Consider the following 23,449-nt stretch of genomic DNA (forward strand, 5'->3'; position numbering starts at 1 on the left):
TGGGCTTTGAAAAAGCCCCCCTTCCAGATTCACTTTTGATGTCTCAAACTCCTCCTCTTTCAGGCCTCTATCCAGAGCCAGGAGTGATTGTCTCTCCCTACACCTACTGGGTATTTTAAAGATCAGTGAAATTGGTCTATCAAACATGTTGAAATCCAGAAACTGTTGCCAAGGAAATGTGAGTCAGAGCCCCCGAAACTGTTTCTTCACTTGGAATTTCTTACCACTCTAAAGTAACCATTCTTTCAACAGAGGAACCAACCCAAGTGTTTTCCCACTATTGTTTGAGTCTTGGGAGGTCAGGCCCAGGTGTGTAGGAGCCTCTATGACACACCTTGAGGTGGGGGGCGGGCTTGGGCTGCAGTTTTGCTGCCTCATTGGGCAGTGGGACAATCAGTCCCAGCAGCCTGACCCAATCAGAGAGCAGGCAGTGTGCTCTGAGCACGTAACCAAGGGCTGATTCAACAAAGATGCTTAGAATCTTTAGCTGGAAGTGCTTGCCATTCCGAGAACACAGAGCCACCACAGGATTCTGAAGTAGGAGAACCAGCCGCTGTCACAAAGAACCCAACAGTAATTTCCCGGTGTAAATAATATGCTACCATTTCTGTGTATTTTTTTTTTAGAGGGACAGAATAACATGTGGCAGAATTCATTTTTGTTTGACTGTGGTTGGACACAGAAGACACTAATTTAAACATTATGCTAAGTGAAAGAAGCCAGGCACAATTGATCATGCTGTGCTGTGCTTAGTCTCTCAGTTGTGTCTGACTCTCTGTGACCCCATGGACTGTAGCCCACCAGGCAGCTTTGTCCATGGGGATTTTCTGGGCAAGAATACAGGAGCGGGTTGCCATGCCCTCCTCCAGGGAATTTTCCCAACCCAGGGATCGAACCCAGGTCTCCCGCATTGCAGGCGGATTCTTTACCAGCTGAGCTACCGGGGAAGCCCCACAATAGGCCATACATTGTATGATTCCATTTATATGCAATGTTAAGAGTAGGCAATGTTAACTTGTATGCTTATATTGCATGTAAGTTATATGCAATGTTATCTTATGTGCTTATAAAATGTTAATTTATATGCAATGTTAAGAACTGTGAACTTCCAGATGTTCAAGCTGGATTTAGAAAAGGCAGAGGAACCAGAGGTGAACTTGCCAACATCCGTTGGATCATTGAAAAAGCAAGAGAGTTCCAGAAAAACCATCTATTTCTGCTTTATTGATTACACCAAAGCCTTTGAGTGTATGGATCACAACAAACTGTGGAAAATTCTGAAAGAGATGGGAATACCAGACAATCTGACCTGCCTCTTGAGAAATCTGTATGCAAGTCAAGAAGCAACAGTTAGAACTGGACATGGAACAACAGACTGGTTCCAAATAGGAAAAGGAGTATGTCAAGGCTGTATAATGTCACCCTGCTTATTTAACTTATATGCAGAATACATCATGCAAAATGCTGAGCTTCATGAAGCACAAGCTGGAATCAAGATCACCGGGAGAGATATCAATAACCTCAGATATGCAGATGACACCACCCTTATGGCAGAAAGTGAAGAAGAACTAAAGAGCCTCTTGATAAAGGTGAAAAAGGAGAGTGGAAAAAGCTGACTTAAAACTCAACATTCAGAAAACTAAGATCATGGCAACCAGTCACATCTCTTCATGGCAAATAGATGGGGAAACGGTGGAAACAGTGACAGACTTTATTTTTGGGGGCTCCAAAATCACTGCAGATGGTGACTGCAGCCATGAAATTAAAAGACGCTTACTCCTTGAAAGAAAAGCTGTGACCACCCTAGACAGCATATTAAAAACCAGAGACATTAATTTGACAATAAAGGTCCATCTAGTCAAAGCTATGGTTTTTCCAGTAGTCATGTACGGATGTGAGAATTGGACTATAAAGAAAGCTGAGTGCCAAAGAATCGATGTTTTTCAACTGTGGTGTTGCAGAAGACTCTTGAGAATCCCTTGGACTGCAAGGAGATCCAACCAGTCCATCCTAAAGGAAATCAGTCCTGAATATTCAGTGGAAGGACAGATGCTGAAGCTGAAACTCCAATACTTTGGCCACCTGATGCGAAGAACTGACCCATTGGAAAAGACCCTGATGCTGGGAAAAGGTTGAAGGCGGGAGGAAAAGGGGATGACAGAGGATGAGATGGTTGGATGGCATCACCGCCTCAATGGACATGAGTTTGAGTAAGCGCCGGGAGTTGGTGATGGACAGGGAAGCCTGGTGTGCTGCAATCCATGGGGCTGCAAAGAGTCAGACATGACTGAGCAACTGAACTGAACTGAAGAGTAGGCAAATCCATAGAGAAAGAAAGGAGATTAGTGGTTGCCAGGTGTAATGTTCAGGCCACTGAAGATGGCTGTTTGCTTGCTCCCTGTACATCCCCTGCTTGACTGGGCCCTGCTGCACTCAGAGGACTATACAATCCTCTTAATTATAGGGCTTAATTAGTAACTGCTTATGTGCTTGCCCCCTGCCCGGCCCTGGTTTCCCTGGTAACTGATAAGCCAACGTGACGTCAATTCCCCCTATGAATGGCAGCCTCTCCCGCATAGCAAAGTGGCTGCTGTGCCCTGCCTGTCATCTGCTGCACACGGTGATTATCGCTCCAGGACATTTTGATTCTGTCATGTAAGACCCCCTGTCCAGTAAGCTGTTGATGTATCTGTCATTTGTTCCTGGGCTCTTCCTATGGTCTTAAGGTTGAGCCAATACAAGACTTGCAGGCCTTCAGGGTGCAACCAGCCAGGAAGCTGAGGAAACCTCCGTTGGGTGCCAAGATGTCGGTAAATAAGGATGGGAAACAGAGGATTGTGGGGGAAATCCTGATGTGACCATCCGCTAACATGTGAGACCTGTAAGTCTAAGTCTCTTTCCAGTTTAAAAGTAACAGCCCTCAGCTCATGGACCTTCTGACTGTCCAGGATGGCTGGTGCATACAGACAAAACACAAGGACTTGGATTATCTATCAGCTACTTGGGTGTTACCTGTTTGGGTAAGACAAGCCTACCCCCAACCCACCACCCCTAAGCAATTACAGACACATGCTTTAGGGATGTTAACTCAGGGACAGGCTTGTGAACTGGACATGGCCAGTCACCCAGAAGGGTTTGGTTGGGGCCTGAGGCAATGGCAAAATAATAAGAGTATTCTTTGACTTCTGGTCCCAGCTATGGAAGGGGGCAGGCAACGATATGGCAGGATGGGCCAGCTATATGCTTCTACAGTGCCTTACAACAGGTGCAAGACATTACAGAAGGTCCACACAAGCATTGTGCAATGCAAAAACCACTGTTGGGGGTCTAGAGCAGCTATGTGTGATGTACAGGACCTCCGTGGACATCAATAGTGACCAAGGAACACAGTTTTCTGACCACAAAGCTCAGGAATGTGCTGATAAAAATAATATATGCTGGTATTTCCACCTGCCTTATGACCCCACTGCTGCCAGGCTAATGAAAGGATGAACAGACTATTTAATAGAGAACAAAACCCTCTTTCAACTTGTGGGCAAGGAGGCTAACTCAAGGGTGGCTCAGACAGTAAAGACTCTGCCTGTGATGCAGGAGACCCACGTTTGACCCTGGGTTGGGAATATCCCCTGGAGAGGGGAATGGCTACCTACCTCTTAGTATTCTTGCCTGGAGAATTCCATGGACAAAGGAGCCTGGTGAGCTACAGTCCATGGGGTCACAACGAGTTGGACACGACTGAGTGACTAACACTACAATCTCGAACACTCCAGGAACAGTTGTCCCTGTGACTCAGTCATGTTAACCCAGAGGCAACTAGTCAACACCATCCAAGTTCAACTGTGGCCCCAGAAGGACCATTGCCAATCATGGGTCAGGAGAGTACCTCGCTTTTGCCTTGACCACAGGACCTACCCCCAAGGGAACACCTTGTAAAATGGCCTGGAAATGACAGGTAAGTCCCTCGTGATTTGGGTTTGCTGCCCGGTAGGGAATAGGATTCAGAAGGGGCTTACTGATCTCACCTGTCTTCTACCCAGCCCTACCTGAGCACTCTTATATCATCCTTGTGATCTCTGGTTATACCAGCTGTCCTGAATTCAACACTAGCTATAGGGACTGGGGTGGGTGGGCAGTATGGTATTGCAGGCTGGGACAAAAGCCACAGGCAGGGTGGTGTTATCTCAGGATGCTGTCACTGCTTGTATTTTGCTTAATGGTCATGATCTCCCCTGCACTGTGCCTGTTAAATGTCTTACAGTTCATCCCTAGTCTGAGCAGAGGGATCTGTTTGTGGCCTGGGTGGCAGGGGTGGCCTTGCCGTGAACTGAGTCTCATTGCTGGGTCGATAGTGAGACGCTGCTGTCATCCTCCTCTGGACTTCCATGCAAAATTGCACCGATAAGCGCCTGCTTCCAAAGTTTGCTCACATCTTCGTGAATCACTATTAATATTTTTAGCATACCAGGTCTCTTTCTCTTGATACTCTCTAGCTGCTTTTGTCTGTATTGCATTTTGGTATTTGGTTGCAGTGACCCTCTACCTACCTGACCTCAGAGATATTACGGGAGAGGGATGGGCCAAAATTATAAGGGTCAGGCAAGTGTATAGTGGTGGAGTGTATGGTCAGGCCACTCAAGATGGCTGTTTTCTTGCTCCCTATACACTCCCTGATTGACCAGGCCCAACTTCACTCACAGGACTATCCAATCCTCCTAATTATACAGCTTAATCAGTAACTTTTATGTGCCGGATTATGTGCTTGCCCCTTGTCCCAGCCAATGGTTTCCATGGTAACTGATGAGCCAACCATTTCATTCCCCCTATAAATGGCAGTCTCCTTCTCCAGGTAGTGAAAATTATTGTCATGTCTGACCCGCCGCTGGCTGTGCATGGTAGGGAGTTCCTATAGGACCCTTTGCTTCAGATGAGTGAGGTCCCCTGTCCAAAAAGGCACTGATGTCTGTTGCTGTCTCTGGGTTCTTTTTTCAGCCTTGTGGTTGGGCAGTTATGAGGCTTGCAGGCCTCTGGAGTGCAGCCCAACACCAGGAAACAGGGAAGGGAGGACTGAAGCATGACTCCTTAATGGGTACAGAGTTACTTTTTCGGATGTTTTGGAACTGGATAAAGGTGATGGTTGCACAACAATGCAAATGTACTTCATCCCATGGAACCATACACTTTTAGGTGGTTAAAATGGTAGGGGCTAATTTCAACATCTGTCACCTTCATGACAGCAGACAGGAGAAAATGGGTAGATGCAGACAGGAATGAAGGGAAGTTTTTCATCATGTAACTGCTTATACTTTCGATTTCTGGAACTTAAAAACCAACTCATCCTTCTCAGCCTGCATGGATGTGTCACATCGATTTCAATATTTTGACAAGCTATTTAAATATGAGCACCACTTCCCACTCCAGTGTTCTTGCCTGGAGAATTCCACGGACAGAGGAGCCTGGCGGGCTATAGTCCATGAGGTTGCAAAGAGCTGGACACCGAGCACACATGTGCAAGGCAGAAGGCCTGCCAAGTGGAGCTGCCCTGCAGTCTTTCTTCCCCCCTCTCTCCCTGGCACACAGAAAAGCAGAGAGTGGGTTCAGCACTGTCTTTCTGTAAATGCAGATTTTGACACTGGAGTCCCATGGCTTTCTCTTTTTTCCCCAACTGTCAAGCTGAAGAGGCCAGCCCTCCCTGCCTCTCTTCCTGGACATCATTCTCTCACCAGGCCACCTACCCATCCCCCCTCCTTGCCAAGCGTTTTGTTAATTATTTGTGATGGATTCCAGCTTCTCCCACATCCAAAGTAGCTAGCCCAAGAAGTCGCTCTTGGGTGGCTGACAAACCCCTGTCCCTTCCGTCCAACCTTGACAGCCTCCTTCTGAAGGCACTTTCATGGTGGGGGCACCACAGCTGGCGGTGGGCTGCCCTTCCTGGTCCTTTGCTCCCTATGGGCTTTCAGCTCAGCTCAGCCTGGTCCTTTCTTTGAAACTATCGCTTCTTCATAGAACTGTTTTGTACTCCCTTTTTTCAAGGATGAGATTACCCACTCTGTAATTCAGGCAAGCATCTCAGTTTTAAGTTTTAGTTTCTCCTGGAAATCTGAGTCAAGTTCACTGATGTGAACAGGAGTCCAAGGTCCCTGGAGATCTTCAACACCTGTAACATCCTCCCCTCCTCTGTGAGCTGCTGAAAACCAGTCCTCCACCTAGGGCAGCACAGCAACAAGTTGAGCTAGGCAGGCTGCAGACTAGAGGTGGGTTAGCATTGGTTGGATAAATCTCTCACGCCCCCAAGTGGAAAGAATGAGATATGGACTGACTACCTCGCAAAGAAAGTACCATTAAGAGGGTTCTTGACTCTGGCTGCAGTTCTCATACAGGGTACAGGTGGCCACTGCCATGGGAGCTTTTTTAATCCATGTGAAAAAAATCTGCCATAGGTTCAGGAAGGAGGTACAAGGATTAGGCAGTGAACACACTTTCTGACATGCTTTTCTGTAGCTGTGCCCTCTTCTCAGAGACTCTGCCTTCTTGCCTAAGTTTTCCTCCTACCTCATGCTGAGCCCAAACTTTCTAGATCCTAAGATAAAGAAAGTGAAAGTGAAGTCGCTCAGTCGTGTCTGACTCTTTGCGACCCCGTGGACTTTAGCCTACCAGGCTTCTCCGTCCATGGGATTCTCCAGGCAAGAATACTGGAGTGGGTTACCATTTCCTTCTCCAGGGGGATCTTCCCAACCCAGGGATCGAACCCGGGTTTCCCGCATTGGAGGCAGACGCTTTAACCTCATTCCTGGGCCCTAGTTGCAGCCTCTTACATCTGATCTCCACAGTTTCTCATTCAGTTCAGTAGCTCAGTCGTGTCTGACTGTCCATGGACTGTACAGTCCATGGACTGTAACACGCCAGGCTTCATTATCCATCAGCAACTCCTGAGCTTGCTCAAACTCATGTCCATCGAGTCGGTGATGTTCTCATTCTTTCAGAGGCCCCTCCAATCTCCATAGAAATGTCCCAAATTACCTTTCTGTGAAGGTCAGTTCTGTTGATTAAGATTCAGGAAAGAGTTCTTGGGGTTTACTTTTTTTTTATGGAAGATACTTAGTTATGGTTCAATGTATCGCTTCTGTTTCTTTACTATAACTCAGCTGTCATCATGTGAAAGCTTCTTTCTCTCCCAGGCTAAACTCTCTTTCAGTCACCTGCCTGGGGAGAACACATGGGTCCCACTCCCTTTCTCCTCAGGTTTCATCAGCCCGAGATGCAGCTTGACTCATGTTACTTTCTTGCTCATAGTCCTCCTGCAAGGAATGAAGATGATCTGGTTTCCTATCCCTTCTCTTAAGATGTGGAAACAGAACCCCAGAGACATTGACCTTTTTTTTAAACCAAGGTTGCAGCTCCCTTTAGTGAAGTACCTGGGGCTGCAGCCAGCCTTCTGCCACTCTCCTGAGCTTCCACCCTCTCTCACCCTGGAGTCTTCCAGGTTCAGCCCCTTCCTGCCTCTTGGCCTGGTCTCCCACCATGCTCTTCTGTGCTATCAAATTGCATGGCTAACTTTCCTCTAACGTTCCTTGTTCTCTACTTTGTTATTGGGCTCAACCCCAATGCTGCTTCCTCCCAGAATTCTCACACACAAGTGCTCCCTCCTCCGGGGTCCCTTGGCTTCAGGCTGCCTGTCCTAGGACATGAAACTCTCAAGCTGGCATGAACCCTTCCCTTGTAAGCTGTCAGCATCCAGAGGCTGAGTCTTCATCACTTCAGTCTTCCTGGAGCCCAGTACCAGCAGTCTTCACACAGTGCAGACCTCTCAAACGTCGTTGTTGTTCAGTCACCAAGTTGTGGCCAACTCTTCATGACCCCATGGAATACAGCACAGCAGGCTTCCCTGTCCCTCACCATGTCCCGGAGTTGGCCCAAGTTCATGTCCATGGAGTCAGTAATGCCATCTCAAACATAGCTAAATACAAACGAATGAATCTTGGACGCATACTGGAACCAGGAAGTTACAGTGAACTGTGGGAAGTGTGTTCTAATTGCCCACTTGATTTCCAGACTGTAGTTTGGACTTTATGACAGTGGCTTTACCTTTTACCTTGACATGAGTGGGTACATGGGGACCGAACAGAAAAGTGCAGCGAGAGGGACCTAGAGCTGAACACTGGGCTCCCTCACCCAGAACAGCAGTCGGCAAATCTTTGCCGTAAAGGGCCAGACGGTGAATATTTTCAACTTCATGGGTCATACAACTACTGTCACAATGACTCGACTCTGTTGTTGCAGCATGAAAGCAACTGTGCCGCTACATCAACGAACGTGACTGTGTTCCGACCAATCTTTACACACTCAGTGAACCCCAGATGTGGCCTGCAGGCTGTGCATTGCTGACTTAGATGAGGGAACCTGGCCATGTGGCTTAAATTCTGAGTCTGTTTTATCCTTTGTTAAAATCTTGAATGAAAAGTCCTTGTGTGGAAATGACGAGTAAGTGAACTGGGGGAGGTAAAACTCTTAGCACAGGCCTGCGGCATCTTGCTTGCTTAGTCAATAATAATTCATATGGTTAAATGTCAGCCAAAGAGACTTTCCAATGTTAGCAGATCATTCTCATCCCACACCTTAAAAAAAGAAAAGAAAAGCTAGGCTTAAAGCCACTTGGAATTAACAAAAGGAACTTCAGATACCTGAACCTATTCCGTCCAGGGCAGAGCTGGCCTCAGGCCTGGCTGGACACAGGTTTTGCACATGTTCTTCCTTCTGCCTGGAATGTCCTGCTCTCCCTTGCTTGCCTGTGCCTGCGGCGAGTCCTTTTCAACCTCCAGGCTTCAGCATATTCTTTCAGGAAGCACTGCCTGACTTCTCATTTAGAAAATCTCCCTACACAAGCTTTTATTTAAAAAAAAAAAAAAAAAAAATTTGGCTGTGCCAGATCTTAGTTGTGGCACACAAGAACTTTTAGTTACAGCATGTGGGATCTAGTTCCCTGCTCAGGGATCGAACCCAGGCCCCCTGTCTTGGGAGCATGAAGTCCTAGCCACTGGACCACCAAGGAAGTCCCTGTCCTATTTTTCAGATTCTACATGTGGCTTCTTCTGTGAGGAGCTGTGTTGGAGGGCTGAGTGTAGCCTTCGGAGAAAGGAGTATTTGGGAAAGGCATCAGTGGGGAGCAGCCGCGGTGGGGTGGGAAACCAGGATGGTTCCGGATGCCCCAGAAGGCAAGGGCAGCTGTAAACAGAAGAGTAAGACCGCTGCTCTGTCTTCTCTCTCGCCTGTTTTCTCCTGTCTCCTCTTCCTTCTCTCTCTGCAGTTCCTTCCAGTTAGTACAATGAATGTTTTCATTTTGGATCTCTTGACCAAACACAAAACAAGCTGGAGGTCAGTGGTTATCAATATCAATTAGTAATCACATAGCCCATGACAAAGACTGTTTTCTAGACCAGGTTTAGTAAGGCGGCTCTGAACCCTCTGCTCAACTAGACCTCAACCTTCTGGCTTCCCCATCTGTCTTTCCATTGCCCGGTTTTAGCAAGAATCCTAATAAATTCCTCAATAGCTGATCAGATTCCTCATCCTTCACCCTTCATATCTGATCTTGCCAGCCTGACTTTGGCAAGAATCATCTCAAGTCAGAGTAGTTGAAACCCCCCCACACCTGATGTTTCCTCTCAGTGATTTTTCATCCACTGACCTGCTCATGGCTATAAATCCCCACTTACACACACTCTGTGCAGAATTGAGTCCTGTTCTGTACTGAGGTCTCTCTTCCCCTTTTGCAACCGTCCTGAATAAAATCTTCTTATACCACTTTACTGTCCAGCTCTGGTTTTCTTTGATACCCACCCTACTGCCAGTATCAAATAGGGCCGATATTTTGAAACAGTCGAGTTAAGAAGCCCAAATGGGAGAGACTACAGCACTGTATTTTGGTCATCGAATCTGTAACACTTACCTCATGCTAGATGCAGCTGAGCATACAAAAACAGATACCGTATTTCCTGGCCTTGAGCAACATTTGATGTGGATAATAAAACAAGAGAACCAGTGGGCCAATATTTATTACAAATTATTTTATGTGGCAAATGAAAGAATAACCTTAAAGGATTTTTTTTTTCAGATTTAATATATTTGCCTGCTTTACCAACTAAGGTGATGGAGTGATAGAAACAGAGGTAGAAAATGGAGTTTGCCTCCATCTCACAGATTCCAAAATAGTTAAAGCTCACAAAGGCAAGTAAGGAGCAGAAACAAACTGAGAGAGACATTGACAGAAGCAAGACTCTAACACCAACTTAGAAGATGCAACAGGGCCACCAGTGAAACGAAAGAGCAGCTTCTTGGGACTCCACTCTGCCTCAAGGTCAGCAGACAGAACTGGACATGAGTCCAGAGGAGCCAAGGGCTGCAGCTACAAACATGCGTGGCTCCCCTGGCCACCTCCTCCTGGGTCTCCAGTCTCCTCTCTAGGCAGCCTTCCTAGTTCTCTACTAAACCAGAAACCTAACCATGCACACCCTCGCCCCCATGCTTTAAGTAGCACCGTTTGGTGCCTCTGCACAGCCTAATAACTCCCCAGCCCTTCACCTGGTCTACAGGGCCCCCACCATCAGATCTCCCTCCCTGGGACTCCCACTTCCAGACCCAGTGCCCCAGGGCACTGGCTAGGCTGTTCCTCACTCCCTTCTGTTCACCCTGCTCCCAGCCACAATGCCCTCCTCTGACCTTCACACAGTTGACCTCTTCATCATCAGGACCTGGCATGGACATCTTCCCCGAACCTTTCTCCAGATGGCCAGGAGCACTCTGGACCTCCGGCAATGACTAGTTTATGTGACTTGCTTCCCTCTGGACATTGAGTTTTTGAAGGCAATGGCTACATCTTACTCATTTTTGGGATCCCCAGCACTAGGCATGATCACCCAGTTTGGCGGGGCAGGAGTGGGGGTGCGTGGGTGGAAAGAAGGCTTTCCTGGTGGCTCAGATGGTAAAGAATCTGCCTGCAATGCGGGATACCCGGGTTTGATCCCTGGGTCAGGAAGATCCCCTGGAGGAGAGCATGGCAACCCACTTCAGTGATCTTGCTAGGAAAATTCCATGAATAGAGGAGCCTGGTGGGCTACAGTCTATGGGGTCTCTAAGAGTCAGACACGACTGAGTGACTAAGACTTTTCCAAGGCAGGGAAGAGGGTTCAAGGCACTGTTTCTTGGTGATTTAGTGTACGAGTGGGATTTAAAGGCTGGTTCTACCGTTTACTATCTGGGTGACTTCAAATAAGGTTTTCGAAGATACTAAGGAAAACATATCTGATAACACTCATCTGGCAGGGCCATTGGGAAGCCTGAGTGAAACCAGGCATCTTAAAGCATTTAGCACTGCTCAACCAAGGTTGGCTGTTTTTTCCATTCCCGTGGGAGCCCCCACTGGAGGCCCCAACATAGCTGGTGACAATAAGCAAATCCTGTTTACCCAAGACATGTTTAATGGTAAGAATAGAGAGAAAGGTCAACTCTCGATAAAGATCAGGCTCCGGTTTTGCTGAGCAGAGCAGCACTGCCCCTTCCCCTCACTGCTTCGAGCAGCAGTGTTTCTGGATCTCTCCTGCGAGCCACAGGCAGTGCAGGATGCGTTTCTTCTCAGCAGCCAGCTCCTCTTCCGAGAACTGGCCCAGGAGTTTCTGGACAAATATATTCTGATCTTTCAGGAAAATATTCTTATTGATGCCTACGTTGGGCATATTCTCTAGGGACCCAGATCTGAAATGGAAGCTTAAGCGTCTGTTTCGCTTTAGGCCAGGTGCTTTCTCTTCAATCCAGGTCAGCGGGCTGCGGAGGCGAGAGGCACAGTGTTAATTTCACTGAGGGCACATGGATGCTTGCTGGCACCTGAGCACCCCCTGCTAGATCCTCCTGTGCGCCCATCTCTCCTGCAGCTGCTGCATCCCGACCTCCACCAGCCTCCCAGAGGCCACGGTGACTGTTGGCAACTCTACCGACCAACGGTCCTTTTGTTCAGTTTTGCCACCAGGCAGGGGAATCTGTGCAATGATTTTGGTGTGAATATCAGTTCATTATTCAGGACTCTCTACCCTGAGCCCTGAGGATGCAGACCTGAGGTTCTGGAGCAAACTGTTGTTTCCAACTGTATGTGCATTTTTATGGGAAAGAATTCTTAGAGTGCTTTCATCCCATTTTCAAAGAGGTCTGTGATCCCCCGCACATGCCAGAAAAGACTAGACACTCTCTGCCTGCTCGCAAAGCATCTGCTTCCATTTCACATGTGCCCCCCAGGTCAAGGCCAAGGTCAGCACTCACAAAAATCTCCAGTCCTAATGGGACAGACCAATTAGGCCTTTGATCTAAAGAAGTTTCACTGAAGAATATGACAGCAAAAATACAAAATCTGCTTTAAAAAGTATTCTAAAAACAATACAGCATTGATTTAAAGACTTTTACAAGAAAAAGAAAAAAAATCCATAATTCTTTCGCCTAAATAAAAACCTTTTCAGTTTGAGACAATCCTTTCAAATATTTGTCTATATGTATGTGGCATATAAACCCTAAGGTTTAACTAATTTTTGACTATGTTTATTTAAAAATATCATCCTACAGATACTGCTATGATGTTTATTTTCATCTGCATATCATGGACAACTGATTATATAATTCATTTACTATTTTATTATTGCCAAATATTCAAGCTGTTTCCAATTTTAATTTAATGTGGATAGCCTGCATTCAAACTTTTCACACATATACACATAAGTTTTCCTTCCTTCTTCTGGGAACAGAGTTTCAGGAAGTCTTAAGAGGACTTGCTCTGGCTACTTCTCTTTGCCTTCCCGTCCTTACTTCTCCTACAGGGTTGAGTCAGGGTCAAGGACAAGGCAATCTGGTTGGACGGCTGTGATATGAACAGGGAAAGGGTTCAATCCTGAGCAGGCATCAGGGTCTTGTCTCCCATTACCACTCCTCGGATTCCTTCCCCCTCCCCCGAGGCTGCAGTCAGGCAGGCCCAGGATGGGCAGTTTAGACCACTGTTGCTAAGGACAAAGCCGAACTACCTTCTGTTTGTTCTCTGCCTCTAGAGGGATGGGACATAATAAAGCTAAATATATAGGTATGGGGGGACTTCTCTGGTGGCCCAGGGGTTAAGACTCTGTACTTCCAATGCAGGGGACATGGGTTCGACCCCTGGTTGGGAAACTCAGGGAACTAAAATCCTACATGCTGTGCGGCATGGCCAAAAAAAAAAAAAAACAAAACAAAAAAACCCAAACAGATATAAGGTGTGAGGTTGCAAGAAAGGGGCCCAAATGGATCATTTAAGATTGTTTTGAGTGCTGCAGGAAGCTCAGGGTAAACGAACCCTCCCTTCAGCTTACCGAGACCTACACTAGAGAGTAAGTAAAATGTTTAAGAGAAAAATATGTGAAGTACATAAAGGGGGAACCATGCCAACACCCACACATGCAGGGAAACATCACGAGAGATGTGGACAGAGAAACTTCCTCCTTTTGTGGTCCCACCTACTCAAAACTTGGTTATGCTGTTTCCTGTTCATATATGTGTGTGTGTGTGTGTGTGTGTATATAATTTTGGCTGCACCATGCAGCATATGGATCTTAGTTCCCTGACCAGGGATTGAACCTCCACCCCCTGCATTGGAAGCAGGGAGTCTTAACTGTGAACCATCAGGGGGAGTCTCCCTGTACACATATTTAAAAGTGAGGACATCAGCTGTTGGGACTTTACTGTCAATTAGAGTGGAGCTAAAGGTGGCCCTGGGTCCATCCATGTTCTGGGCTTGGACAGCTCTTAGCTCTAGGCATCCCAACCCAAACCACAAGCTTGGACTCAGATGGTTCCTCTGGTCCTCTCTGGAAACCTCCGGTTGCAAATATCTGCATTCACCAGCCTGAGCTCTGACTACCTGCAAAAATGCTTCTTACTTCTCACCTTCCATAGGAAGGTGTATACCCACAGCCACATTCCTCTAGTCAGCACATGTCTCAAGCACAGCAGAGGTGGCAATTTCCAAGTGTTCTTCTAACAGGACGAGGGGGTGGGGGGTGCACCTGGCTCTGGTCCCAGTCCTACCAACCAGCTTCAACAAGAGGACTGAAACGTGCACTTCTTCTATAGAGGTTTGGGTTGAAAAAACGTTTGAATGCTTATTTTTACAAAGTTTGAAAACTGCTAGTACAATGGAAAGAACACAGGCTTGGAAGTGAGTTGCACTGGGTTTTCCTGGATGATCTGGGGCCTGAGGCTAATGATACCTACTTCACTGATAGGTAAGGATGAGGTAAAGATAAGGCCTGATGATATTCCTTTTTTGTGCCCTTCCTGTGCATTGTGGAGGAGAAGGCGTGATCATTCGAGGACCGCAGACAGGCTGCTTGAGCATGATTCTCACATAATCATTTATTAGCTGTGTGCCCTTGGCGAGTTTCTTAACCTCTCTGAGCCTTGGGTGATCATGATTTCCCAGGTGATCATAATGCCCATTCCAGACAGTTGGTATAAACATTATATGAGAAAATTCTTGTAAAAGTGCTAGGCCCTGGCACATTGGCGAGAACTCAGTAAACGTTAGCAAATACTAGCACTTTGTGCAACAGGGCTTCAGGCAATGACCCTGGTCTCACTGGTCCTTTTACTGTGACCTTTCAAGGCTATGCCTCCCCGCCTCCTCATCCCCTGCTGCAGCTCTGCTCTGTTCCACTATGTTGTTGGAAGGCGGCTCTAACTTAAGGAATTGTGCCTGCAAACAACTCGCAGAGGCTCCTAATGTTTTAAAGACTTGTTATGAAGCTTTTTATCTTGAACGGTGGTCTGCTGGTGAAAGAGCTGCATTTCGTACCAGATGGGACCCATCATGATGTTGGTTTCCCAAATGGGCCAAGAGGACTTGGTTTCGAAAAACAACACATTAAGGATATTCAAGTAAAATCTGCAAACATTTAGTGATTATTTCTGGCATTGTGTTTTCTGTCATTTATGGACGTGCAGCCATTTATGGAAGATGCTGGGAATCAAAGAGTATTACTACTACCCAAATGGAAGAATTATCAGGGTGTGTAATGAACCAGGATCAAATGGAGGCTTTAGCAATGGAGGAACCAACAGACACCACCTCAGTATGATCTTATAGTCAACCTGAACATCTTTGTACTATTTTAAAGTCTCTTGAACATTTTTAAATGAAAAAAAAAAAAAAAAAAAGATTGGTATGGAGAATAAAGAATCAGTATTTGGGGAACATTACAACAGTATGATGTGATAAAGCTGATAAAGAGCTGGGCATGATACAGGCAAGCTGAGTACAATATTAATGGCAAGATCTAGGTGGTAGCTCTACAGAGGCTCACTGCAGAGTTCTTTCAACTTCACCAGTGCCTACAACTTTCACAATAAAATGTTGGAATGAATGCAGGTCACAGATGTAACTGGACTTCTGCTCCTATATCTGATATTGTTCACTGTGTGTTTTAGGCAACCCGCTCATATCTGTGTGTTGTGTCTGAGTCGCTCAGTCATGTCTGACTCTTTGCGACCCCAGGGACTGTAGCTCACCAGGCTCCTCTGTCCATGAAATTCTCCAGGCAAGAATACTGGAGTGGGTTGCCATTTCCTTCTCTAGGGCTCCCATAGGGAAAATTAGAATTGGATCCCTCAAGTCCAAGGGAGCTCCCGGGGGCATCTTCATTACTAGAGTGTTCCTCCTCTGTAAGGCCTCTGACTTCCAGATTGTTTAATTGTGAGCCATTCGGGGGCTCTTCTGATCTAAACATATCTAACATATCAGATCTGTATGCTTCTCTTAACCTTATGGGGCGACTAGGAGGAAGGCGTGAAGCAGCATAAGTGAGACTTCAGCACCTGTCCCACTGCAGAAGCAGATGGCTCTTCTGGAGTCGGGGGTGGGGGGTCTAGGTCCCTGGGTCTCCCCAAATTCTCCCTCATGAACACACAAGGATGTCCTTATATTGCCCCCTCCTCACAGCTTTTCCCGACCTACCTTTTGTTCTCTGTCTCCAAGCACACGGTCATCTTCATATACTGGTCTTCTTTTCGCTCTTCCAAAGTGGCAGATACAAGAGAAAGCTCCCCGAAGAGGGAGACCAGCCAGGTCAGGCGAGAGATGCCACTGAACGCAGGGAAGCCAAACCGCTCTTCTTCCAATGGGGCAGCTGTGGGGAATCACAGACAAGGCGGGGACTGGAGGGGAAAGGCTGACAATTGGGGGGTGACAGGGAGCCAACAGATGTGGCTGGGGATCAGAACACACAACCTTGCCTCCTAGTGGGGGTATGCGAGATGATTCCCATAGAGACTTTCAGAAAAATGTCTCCCTTTGCTCCTGTTTCTGAAATTCAGTTTGCTGGTAAAATAAAATATTTCATTGGAAATTGCAGGTTATCTGGCCCACAGGGAAATAAAAATGTTTCAGGCTTCTAACGTGTATATGTTGCATGTGTATGCGTGTGTATACACACACACACACACACACACACACATATGTGGTACACGCATATACATATATATTCTCTTAGTAACTTGAAGTAAAAGAAGAATTAATATATTTTAGTCCTGCAAGCCTATGTTCCTATAAATATATAGCTGTGTAAATTACAAGAGGGCAAAGGAATCGTGATAGCTGTGAAGAAAACAGTAATACCTATAGACTACATCAATATCAAGAAAATTGATACAGTGGTGTTTTCTTAGACTTCAATATCTATCATCTCAGGCACAACAGTACATTCCAAAGAGGATCTGGGTGAGAAACCTGGTCAAGATGTTGCTCCCCTCTGTTCCCAAATTTTAAACATAACTTCAATTTAAAAGATATCATATCTGTTACACTGATCTTTAAACCACAGATTTCTTGTAACTTGATACTGACTTAAAACAACTCATAATTATGAGTATGTTCTAAAGAAGATCACAAGCAAATCAAATAAAAAGGTAAATAATAGCAAACCAAGACTGTAAGTTTCACAGACTACATGGTTTGAAATCACTAGGACCTAAGTGTCAAACTTACACAGGAAACACAGCTCCCTCTGGGCTGCTCACTGTCTGCTCCTGATCTTCGCAGAGGACTGAACAGCCGTCACAAATCTGAGCCCCAGAGTCATAACTTTTGGGTCAACTTTGTGAAGCTACCCTCCTCTGAGCTTCATTTAAAAACATCTGTACGATAGGGGTAATGAATACCCACTTTATGGGAGTATCCTATGAATTAACATGAAATAATGCATGTCACATACTTAGCACAATTCCTTGTGCAGATTAATGGTTATTATTTGTTGCCAAATACTCATTAGATGGTCATTTTAAAGGATGAAGATGGATCACAGCCTTGGAGAATGAACTTCTACAGTGAGGAAGAGAGCAGGGATGAGATAGTTAGGGTGTTTGGGATCGACATGTACAGTCTGCTATATTTAAAATGAATAACCAACAAAGTCCTACTGTACAGCACTGGGAACTCTGCTCAACGTTATGGCAGCCTGGATGGGAGGGGAGTTTGGGGGAGAATGGATTACATGTGTATGTATGACTGAGTTCCTTTGCTGTCCCCCTGAAACTATCACACATTGTTAAATGGCTATACTCCAATATAAAATAAAGAGTTTAAAACATACAAAAAGGAATAAAATAAAGGATGAAGATGGATTCTGAAATGAGATTCCATTGTATTTTCTGGAAACTCGTGAAGAGATGAATGGTTTTCGCACTTAACAATGTCACACTTTCCTTCCAGTAATGCAAGTCCTCGGGAAAGGTGGCCCAGAGGCTTTACGGTGCAGAGCTGGAGGCTCCAGCTTGTTCATTTCCTAATGCTAATGCCTTAGGGTACAGACAAATCTAAGGAGTCTGCCCAGAGGAGACTGCAGAGCTGGAAGCTCCAGCTTGCTCATTTTCTACGGCTAATGCCTTAGGGTACAGACAAATCTAAGGAGTCCGCCCAAAGGAGACTGCAGAGCTGGAGGCTCCAGCTTGTTCATTTTCTACTGCTAATGGAGGTAGAAAGACCAACATACATGGCTGAATATATAGTAGATCAGATATTTTGGCTGCAGCTAATGTTCTGATAACTTGTTGGAGGAAGGAAGGGGCTATGCATATTCTATTTGCTGCATAGAGAAGTATAAAAATATTCTCTTCTCCAAGGAACCTTTTTCTCAGTCCTTTTTAAAAGAGAGCTTTCATTTTTAACCTGTAGAATATAATCTCCAATTCATCAGGATTTCATGAGAGAAGCTTCTGCCTAATCGACTGGGCCAAAAGTATAAATGTGCTTCAGATTTCTAACACATATTTTACCCAAGGCCCACCAAGCAATCAAATCTCATTTGAGGAAAGAAGCAAAATAGATATTTTTATTGTCTGTGGCTATTTGGGAAAATTAAATCAGCCTGCAGAGACTCTTTGGCAGAAATGAATCCAAGCTCACATCCTAGAGAGCTAGGAAAGAACTCAGCCTCCCCACCTCACCCCGCCCTGCCTCACCAGGGACACATGACCTGTGATCCCATCAAGGACTGACCTGTGAAGAGGAGAGACCCTTTCAGCAGGTCCTTCCCCACCACTTCTTTCTTCAGGAATGCAAACTCCTCCATCAAGAGTTCAACATGCTCCTCATGCAAGACTTTCCCTGTCATGACAAAGATGGAGTGAAAAAGGCAGTTATCATCAACTGTGTTATTTGTAGGATATACACATGAAATTATTAGGGGATCAGCTGGGCAACTCTTATATGATTCAGGAAAAAGTAGTTCTCTGGACTGTACTATATTTACTGCCCTTCTGGAAGTCTGTCATTATTTCAAATAAATAATCTTCAACAAAACAAATAGTTACAGCAACAAAAATATGAGAGCAAGCCAGAAACAGTCATGGATTATGAAATCAGAACTTCTTAGGAGAAAATGAAAGGGCAGCTTGCAATTCACGGACTTGAAGTCTCAACTCATTCATTTTCTCACACATATTTCAGCAGCTTTCTAAAATAACTAGTAATTTATGAAATTCTCAAGAACCATTTTGGCCTCATCTTTTATTTATTTATTTATTTATTTTTGGCCTCATCTTTTAAAATAGGGTGTTTTGTCTATCTTAGGAATAATAAGTGTTTTTAAATTTGGGAGGAAAATGAGAAGTAAAAATATCAAGATCCTATTTACCAGAAAGAACCACTACTAAGATATTGGTTTATTTCCCTTTTGTCATTCTGCTGTGAATTATTTTTCATGATTGTGATCATACGGTAGAAACAAAATTATTTTTAGTTTTAAAGTATAAATGTAAATTTATATTATTGTAGAAAATTGAGAACATGTGAAAGAGCATAAAGAAAAAAATGAAACCACTCAGAATGCTACCAGTTAATCATTGTTGCCTTTTGTTTCATTTGTTTTTTTTTCCCTTGAGTAACTAGTTAATCACTGTTGCCGTTTTGTTTCATTTGCTTTTTTTCCGCCTCCCTTATATGTGACATGATGTTGACACTGATGTTTAAGTAATACAGGAAAGATCTCAGATGCTAGCTGAGAGATAATCGGAAACGCAGTTTGGTAGTAGATCATCTATGTTACTGTGGGTATATATGACCAAGAGGACATGGGCACTAGGGAACTTTCTGGAATAATAAAAATGTTCTGTATCTTGACTGGAGTAATCATTACATGGGTATATACTCTGTCCCAATTCATTTAACTCTGCACTTAAAATCTCTGAATTTGTCACAAGGAAATTCTATCTCAAATTACAAAAACTCAGATAATCAGATGAACACCAGATTCAATTTCTTCAATTTCTTCAGTGGCTTTGGTGTTCGCCTGTTCAGAGCTCCTTTTGTAGAAGAAATAAAACGTACTTCTCAGAAATTCTTGTGTCATAGGGTTCGTGATTTGTAACTAGTTTAACCACCGACACAAGTGCTAGGAAAGCTCATCTCACTTGTTATTTAAATATGTCAGACTTGGCAAGCTATCCCCTCTGATTGATGAGGTAACAGATGGGGCTAGAGATTCATTTTATGTGTGCCCATGAAAACAAAAATATGATTTTCCATTCTATTTGTGATATTTTAAATGCAGAGTACCCTTAACCAAGCAGTAGTCAACTATATGACACCCAATGCTGAAACTATTTTCTATGGCATCCTGGGTAAATATGTTGGAACAGTTATGATTCTTAGAAAACTCTTTCTTGTATGAAGATGAGATCTCCATCTCTATAATTCTACCCCCTACCAGCAGAAGCAATACAACATAAATTTATTTTCTCTTTCTATGGACAGCTTTTAATATATCTTAATTTTTTTTCCCTTTACATTAAATATTTAAATTTCTCTAGTGATTTGTCCAAATTATGTGTAACTTTTTAAAATTTGTTTTTGTTTTGGGGGGCTATACTGTATATACAATTAAGCACCTTCTTAACAATTTTAAAAAATGCATTATTTCATATTACTAAAACAAATTATGCTCATGAAACATGAAAAATAAAGAAACATGAAACATAAAGAAAAATAGAAAGTAAATAAAATCATCCAAAATACCACTACCAAGAAATAACCACTATCAAAACAAATTGTCCACACATCTGTATTTGTTTTAAGGTGATACTACATGTAGTTCTGTAAACTGTTTTGTATTTAATCATGTATCATGTACCTTTTTTATGACAGTAAGAATCTATGACTTTTAGAGCCTGAATAGTATTCATCAGATGAAAATACCATAATTAATCATTAACCATTGTCTTTTGGATACTGAATTTGTGTGCCAATTTTTGCTCTTAAAATGTTGGCATGAACACTCCTGTACAAAATAATTTTTTTATGTATTTCTGTAAAATGAGGTTTACAAAAGATCTGAACTTTTTACTATTCGTTGATACGTATTTTGATTTGCCCAAATTGTTAAATTAATGATGTTGCATTTGGGGCTTTCTAATTATTGTGCATCAACATTCCACTCGAGGTCAAATCCTCTCTTCAATTTTGATTGCTCTGATTCTTCTAAATTTATTTAGTTTTTAAAAAAATTGTAGTAAAACATATAATATAAAATTTACCCTATTAACCAATTTTCAGTCTATAGTCCAGTAATATTAACTATAAGGACACTGTTGTACAAAAGATCTTTAGAAGTTTTTCATTGCAAAACTGAAATTTTGTACCCAAATAAAATAACTCCCTCTATCCCTCCACACCACTCCCTAGCAGCCATCCTTCTATTTTCTGTTTCTATGAATTTAGTTAAATTCGTTCTAGATACTTCATATAATCTTTGTGACTAGCTTATATTACTTATATAATATATTCTAGATACTTCATATAATCTCTTTGTGACTAGCTTATATTACTTATATAATATATTCTAGATACTTCATATAATCTCTTTGTGACTAGCTTATATTACTTACCATAATACTCTCAAGATTATTCCATGTTGCAGCTTGTGACAAGATTCACTTCTTTCTTAAGGCTGAATAATATTCCATTGTATATATTCATCACATTTTCTTTATCCATTCATTCATCAATGGACATCTGAGTTGTTTCCACTTCTTGGTTATTGTGAATAATGTGCTATGAACCAGAGTGTGCAAATATCTCTTCCAAATCCTTTAAAGTCTTTTCAGTTTATACCCAGAACTGGGATTGCTGGATCATATGGTAATTCTATTTATAAATTTTTCAGAAACCTCCATACAGCTTTCCAGAGTGGCTGAACCATATTATATTCCCACCAATAGGGCACAAGGGCTCTAATTAATTTCTCCACACTCTTACCAGCATTTGTTGTTTTGTTTCATTTTTTTGTTTTGTTTTGGCCATACTGTGTGGCATGTGGCATGTGGGATCTTAGTTCCCTTGCCAGGGATCAAACCTGTGCCCCCTGCATAGAAGCTTGGAGTCTTAACTACTGGACCAAAAGGGAAGTCCCAGTTTCGTTTTGTTTTTTTTTTAATAGTGGCTATCTTCATGGGTTTGAGGAGATATTTCAATGTGGTTTTGCTTTGCATTCCTTTAATCATTAGTGATGTGTGCTCAGTTGCTCAGTCGTGTCCAACTCTCTGTGGCCCCATGGACTGTAGCCCACCAGGATCCTCTGTCTATGGAATTTTCCAGGCAAGAATACTGGAGCGAGTTGCCATTTCCTTCTCCAGGAGATCTTCCCGACCCAGGGATCGCATCTTGCGTCTCCTGCATTGGCAGGTGGATTCTTTACCAGCTGCCATGTAAGTTTCTGTACCAATTATGGTTTCCCTGGACCCAATGGTCTTAAAAACAGCAACATTAGCTCAAAGAATTGTGGACATCACAAAATATGGTTCTTTTAGACGTGAGAAATACACGCCCTTCAATAGTGCCTCAATACTCTCTAATCTCTAATTTGAGTAAGGAAAAAATTCAGGCTGCTCTCAGAAGCACTTGGAAGTGAGGTTCAATTCAGACCGATGGTCCCTCAGTTTCCTCCAGTGACCCTACACTGAACAAGGAAATTGCAAATGCCCTGTACATCTATGCCTTTCTCTAGTGTGAATTCTCCAGTGTTCAAACAGATTTGCTCGTAAAATATTTCCCACATTTAGTGTACTCTTAAGGCCTTTCTCCCATGTGATAATCATTAGTGACAGTGAGCATCTTTTTGGTATGCTTGTTGGCCATTTGTAAATCTTCTTTGGAGAAGTACCTATTCAGGTTCTTTGTGTATTTTAAAGTCAGGTTATTTATTGTTGTTGTTGAATGTTAAGAGCTCTTTATATCATCTGGATATTAACCCTTATCAGGTACCTGATGTGCAAACACCTTCTCCCATTCCGTAGGTTGCCTTGTCACCTGCTGACGTCTCCTTTGTTGTGCAGAAGGTTTTTTTAGTTTAGTGCAAAATCCCGTGTCTACTTTTGCTTTTGTTGCCTGTACTTTGGGTGTCACATCCAGAAAAAAATCACTGCCATGGCCAATGTCCAGAAGCTTTTCCCTACATTTTCTTCCAGGAGTTTTATAATTTTACACCTTACATTTAGGGCTGTATGAGTTAAAATGGTATAAGGTAAAGGTACAACTTCATTCTTTTGCATGTGGCTATCCATCTCTCCCAACACTTTCTGTTAAAGAGACTGTCCATTCCCCCCATTGTGTGATCTCAAAGACCCCTGTCAAAGATCGCTTGACCATCTATACACAAGGGTTTGTTTCTGGGCTTTCTATTCTATTCCATTGGACTATATGCCTTTTAAAAAATATTTCTTTATATTTGACTACATCAGGTCTTAGTGGTGGCATGTGGGCGTCTCTCTAGTTGTGGTGTTCAGCAAGGCTCAGAGGGAAAAATGTGGACTTCAGAGCCCAAAAGGATTGAAATCAAATCTCCACCTCTCATTTAGTGGTCACATTACTAGCTTTGTGACCTGGTACAAAACTTTTTTAAAA

At 43.7% G+C, this 23,449-nt stretch overlaps 1 protein-coding gene across 2 annotated transcripts in view; it reads right to left on the bottom strand.

The window, feature by feature from the left end:
- Positions 1–11,448: 11,448 nt before the first annotated feature.
- The window catches only part of BLVRA (biliverdin reductase A), a 45,963-nt gene continuing 33,962 nt past the window's right edge, over positions 11,449–23,449 (bottom strand). For both annotated transcript variants that reach the window (XM_006049316.3, XM_006049315.4), the window contains exons 6-8: positions 18,551–18,658; positions 16,013–16,184; positions 11,449–11,814 (exon numbers count right to left, since the gene is read on the bottom strand). In XM_006049316.3, coding sequence (XP_006049378.1) covers positions 11,556–11,814; positions 16,013–16,184; positions 18,551–18,658 — 539 coding nt within the window. In that variant the 3' untranslated portion in view covers positions 11,449–11,555. The remainder of the gene's footprint in view (positions 11,815–16,012; positions 16,185–18,550; positions 18,659–23,449) is intronic.

The sequence above is a fragment of the Bubalus bubalis genome, chromosome 8, assembly GCF_019923935.1.
Source record: "Bubalus bubalis isolate 160015118507 breed Murrah chromosome 8, NDDB_SH_1, whole genome shotgun sequence".
NCBI lineage: Eukaryota > Metazoa > Chordata > Mammalia > Artiodactyla > Bovidae > Bubalus > Bubalus bubalis.